This window comes from Rhea americana, unplaced genomic scaffold (genome assembly GCF_003343005.1).
Source record: "Rhea americana isolate MKP2758 unplaced genomic scaffold, rheAme1 scaffold_1581, whole genome shotgun sequence".
Lineage (NCBI taxonomy): Eukaryota > Metazoa > Chordata > Aves > Rheiformes > Rheidae > Rhea > Rhea americana.
In genome coordinates this window covers 1-1,480 of record NW_028185685.1, presented here as the reverse complement: position 1 = coordinate 1,480, position 1,480 = coordinate 1, and the positions used below count along the sequence as shown (strand labels likewise).

The window sequence follows — 1,480 nt, the reverse complement described above, 5'->3', positions numbered from 1 at the left end:
TGGGGCACCCTCACCCCATGGGCCGTGGGGATTGTCCACCCGCAGCCAGCGCTACTGCGTGTGTAACGCGGCCCTGCTGCGCCAGTTCCGGAACCCAGACACCATCTTCATCCTGGCCTTCGCCATCATCCTCCTCAACACGGACATGTACAGCCCCAGCGTCAAGGCCGAGCGCAAGATGAAGCTGGAGGACTTCATCAAGAACCTCCGAGGTGAGAGCCGCAGCCCCGTCCCTCCCTGCCCCGACAGCACTGCACCTGCTCGAGAACCCAGGTTCCTGAGCGGGGGCTGGGCRTCACGCAGGGGTGGACAACGGCGAGGACATCCCCCGGGACATGCTGGTGGGCATCTACCAGCGCATCCAGAGCCGGGAGCTGCGCACCAACGATGACCACGTCTCTCAGGTCCAGGCTGTCGAGCGCATGATCGTTGGCAAGAAGCCGGTGGGTGAAAGGGGGAGCCTGGGCGTGGGGAGGACCCCGGGTGGCCCCATACTTAGGCCAGGACCTTGTACGTGACCGTAGAGGGAGATAGTCTAGGTGCTTTGTGGAGATACGTCCCGTAGGACGCTCTGGAAGGACTTCTGGTGTTCTCAGTGATCCTATGGATCCTATGGGCTGGTGCTGTAGGTGACACTGTGGAGAGATGTCCTAAGTGACCCTATGAGTTGACGTTCTAGGTGTCCCCATGGAGGGATGTTGTAGGTGAGGCCAGAGAGGGACATTCAAGGTGACACCATGGGGCACTGCTCCAGGTAGCCCCATAGCCAGGACAGGATGTTCTAGGTGATCCTGTGTAGAGATGGGGCTGCTCTGGGCGACCCTGCGCATGGGCCATCCAGGCTCCCCCCCAGCTTCTGGCCCCACCCCCCAGGTGCTGTCCCTGCCCCACCGGCGCCTGGTGTGCTGCTGCCAGCTCTACGAGGTGCCCGACCCCAACCGGCCCCAGCGCCTGGGGCTGCACCAGCGCGAGGTCTTCCTCTTCAACGACCTGCTGGTGGTGAGCGTGGGGCGGCGTGGGGGTCCGGCTGGGGCAGGGCGGGGATCCCGGACGCCGGGCTCCCTGCTGACCTCGCGCCCCGGCAGGTGACGAAGATCTTCCAGAAGAAGAAGATCCTGGTGACCTACAGCTTCCGCCAGAGCTTCCCCCTCGTCGAGATGCACATGCAGCTCTTCCAGAACGCCTGTGAGCCCCACGGCGCCCCACGGCGTGGCCCGCTGCCCCATGGCACCGCATGGTGCCCCCATGGGATGCCCTGCTGCCCCACAGCAGCCCATGCTGCCCCCTGGGGTGCCCCACTGCCCCCTGGTGCCCCACAGAGTCCCCACGGCATGCCCTGCTGCCCCACGGTGCCCCACAAGTGGTCCCGCTGCCCCCTGGTGCCCCACAGAGTCCCCACGGCATGCCCTGCTGCCCCACGGTGCCCCACAAGAAGTTCCAGTGCCCCATGGTGCCCTCCGTGGGATATCCCACAGCCCCC

The 1,480-nt window shown here is 65.6% G+C and overlaps 1 protein-coding gene across 1 annotated transcript; it reads left to right on the top strand.

Annotated features, from left to right (window-relative positions):
* Positions 1–31: 31 nt before the first annotated feature.
* On the top strand, positions 32–1,474 carry LOC146598639 (IQ motif and SEC7 domain-containing protein 2-like; the record flags this gene model as incomplete). The annotated part of the gene is made up of 4 exons (XM_085299972.1): positions 32–212; positions 304–443; positions 874–999; positions 1,086–1,474. Coding segments are annotated over exons 1-4 (722 nt in total), but the record flags the coding sequence as incomplete, so codon positions are not given.
* Positions 1,475–1,480: the final 6 nt, after the last annotated feature.